The 3,054-nt window shown below is 39.1% G+C and overlaps 1 protein-coding gene across 2 annotated transcripts in view; it reads right to left on the bottom strand.

Moving 5' to 3' along the window:
* The window catches only part of LOC106867343 (ankyrin repeat and SOCS box protein 8), a 10,780-nt gene that overhangs the window by 3,490 nt on the left and 4,236 nt on the right, over positions 1-3,054 (bottom strand). For both annotated transcript variants that reach the window (XM_014912191.2, XM_014912192.2), the window contains exon 2: positions 1,306-1,502. In XM_014912191.2, coding sequence (XP_014767677.1) covers positions 1,306-1,486 — 181 coding nt within the window. In that variant the 5' untranslated portion in view covers positions 1,487-1,502. The remainder of the gene's footprint in view (positions 1-1,305; positions 1,503-3,054) is intronic.

The raw sequence follows: 3,054 nt of genomic DNA, 5'->3' as shown, positions 1-3,054 counted from the left end.
TATATATATATATATATATATATATATATATATATATATATATGCATGTGTGTCTTTGTGTCTATACTTGTCACCCACTACTACTTGATAACTGGTGTTGTTGTGTTTACAACCCTGTAACTTAGTGGTTCAGCAAAAGAAACCAATATAATAAGGGCTAGACTTGAAAAAGAATACTGCTCGAGTAGTATAATCCTCCTCCTCCTCCTTTTCATTATCATCATCATTCTAACATCTGCTTTTCCATGCTTGCATGAGTCAGATGGAATTTGTTGTGGCAGATTTTCTACAACTGGATGCCCTTCCTGTCACCAATCCTTACCTGTCTCCAAGCAAGATTATATTTCTCCATGGCCAGACATGTTTTTCACACAAAATTGTAAATGAATGACACTGCTTGTATAACAGTGGCATTCATTTACAACCATCACACAATGTCAAGACAAGGATACACACACACGATGGGCTTCTTTCAGTTTCTGTCTACCAAATCCACTCACAAGGCTTTGGTTGCCTGGGGCTATAGCAGAAGGCACTTGCTCAAAGTGCCACACAGCAGGATTGAATCCGAAACCATGTGGTTCTGAAGCAAGTTTCTCAACCATACAGCCAAGCCAATAGTAATTAAGAAAAAGAAGCTAATGATAAAGTTAAAGCTAAAACAATAATGAATTATGATGACTTATAAAGCAAGGTTAATGATACAAAAGATTGATGATTAAAATTAAAATTTAGGATCATTCAAACCATTTAAATATTTAGAAAATTGATGACTAATAGAAATTTGGTGAAAAAAAAACTTCCTAAAATAATGATGTCATATTTTAGAACAAGGCTACGAAAGATGTAGGCAACAGAATATTAAATTCCAGTAAAATGCTGTAATACATTGAGCCCCGAGAAGATAGAAGACTATGTCTATCTCAAGGAGAATTTGAAACCAAACCTAAGAGAGACGAGATGAAATATAGTAAGACATTTATTTAATCTGTGGAGCCCATGGCTTAGTGGTTAGGGTGCTGAACTCATGATTGTAAGATTGTGGTTTCAATTCTAGGGCTGAGTGATGCATTGTCTTCTTGAGTAAGACACTTCACTCCACATTGCTCCGGTCCACTCAGCTGGTCAGAATGAGGAACCCTGTGATGGACCAGTGTCCTGTCCAGGGAGGAACATGTATATACGTTAGGCAAACTGGGAATCTGACCCTAGGCTCCTTCCAGAGTGATGTGGCCCAACCATTTATCTAGTCTGGTTCCTTCTCAATTTAACCAATATAATTAACAATTAATTAAGTGAACTTACAAGAATGGGTTTTAAAACAGGAAACTTTAGGTTTCGAGGACGTGTCCTGGTTGTTGTCACCATCACTGATGCTGGAGAATGAGGGAGAACACTGCACTTGGTTACCATTGTAGTAAGATGCGGGGAGTGGTGGTGGTGGTGGCGGTGGAGGCTGAGGTATCATAGAATACGGGTTTGCCATTTCAATTCTTTAGTATCTGCAGAAAAAAGCGAAAAAATGAAGTACAAAATTAAACAAACTCTTTTACTTGTTTCAGTCATTTGACTGCGGCCATGCTGGAGCACCGCCTTTAGTCGAGCAAATCGACCCCAGGGCTTATTCTTTGTAAGCCTAGTACTTATTCTATCAGTCTCTTTTGCCGAACCGCTAAGTTACGGGGACGTAAACACACCAGCATCGTTTGTCAAGCAATGTTAAGGGGACAAACGTAGACACACAAACATATATATATACACACACACACACACACACACGCATATATATATATACGACGGGCTTCTTTCAGTCTCCGTCTACCAAATCCACTCACAAGGCTTTGGTCGGCCCGAGGCTACCGTAGAAGACACTTGCCCAAGGTGTCACGCAGTGGGACTGAACCCGGAACCATGTGGTTCATAAGCAAGCTTCTTTATTTCATAAATATTTGCTATAAAGGCATTACAAAGAGGGGACGAACACCACACAGCCACTCCTTCGCCTAAACATATATTAAAATAAAACAATTTTGAAAATAATTCTTCAGGTCTGTCGTTAAGGTGTTCCCAATGTTGCCTGTCTTTGAAACAACACAGACATACATTCTAATAAGTCCTGGGGGCGATTTGCTCGACTAAAAGCGGTGCTCCAGCATGGCCGCAGTCAAATGACTGAAACATCTAAGAGAGTAAACAAACGTGGTGCTTTGAAGTTAAGGCCACTTGTATCTCTGATAAAAAAATAACTTAGAAAGCTATACAAGAGTCGTCTCCCCTATCAAGTCATCGGAGTTAACAGAAAGCAATACATTTGGTTTGGTTCGCACGATTGGAATCTAACCAAAATGAACAGCTGCCTGGTTCTTTACGACGCCTTCAGTTTTATGCTTGTCCTCAATATTCCTTTATTTTAACTACGAATAAAGAAAACCTGAAAACAGAAGAATATGAGAGTATCCCATTCGCGAGAAAGTGGCTGAAATATTTCAACAATTTCTTTCGTTTCTTCAACTCATGAGGAATTTAAATAATTGAAATCTTGAAATGCATTTCTCCAAGAATATAGGGGGCGCTTGTTCAGAAAAGAGAGAGGGAGGGGGTTCTGAACACGCACCAGAATATATTTTGTCACAAAGTTTTCTTTTAAGTTTTACTAATTCAGGTACGGCCATGGCTGTGTGGTAAAGAATCCCGCTTTGCAACCGCATGGTTCTGGGTTCAGGACCAAAAGTACATAAGTGTCATCGGGGCAGATTGCTCCCTTCTCCCACTAGCCACGCTACTGGAAGAGAACCTTCGGCAAATGTCTTCTGCTATAATTCCGGGTCAGCCAATGCCTTGTAAGGTAATTTGTTAGATGGAAACTGTGATACACACACTTATATTAAAACTTACATATATATATATATATAAGTTTTAATTCATTTTCTTTCTTTTGCCAGCCTATAATGTGGTGTATTTTTCTTGGAGAACTTATAGAGGTAATAGTGTCTTTTGACATCTTTTTTCAGTGCGTGGTGAGGCACAAGCCAAGCCTTTGTTATAATTATGCAT

Source organism: Octopus bimaculoides, chromosome 3 (assembly GCF_001194135.2).
Source record: "Octopus bimaculoides isolate UCB-OBI-ISO-001 chromosome 3, ASM119413v2, whole genome shotgun sequence".
NCBI classification, from domain to species: Eukaryota; Metazoa; Mollusca; class Cephalopoda; order Octopoda; family Octopodidae; genus Octopus; species Octopus bimaculoides.
The sequence above is the reverse complement of the archived record's forward strand: the minus strand, read 5'-3'. Positions and strand labels throughout refer to the sequence as shown.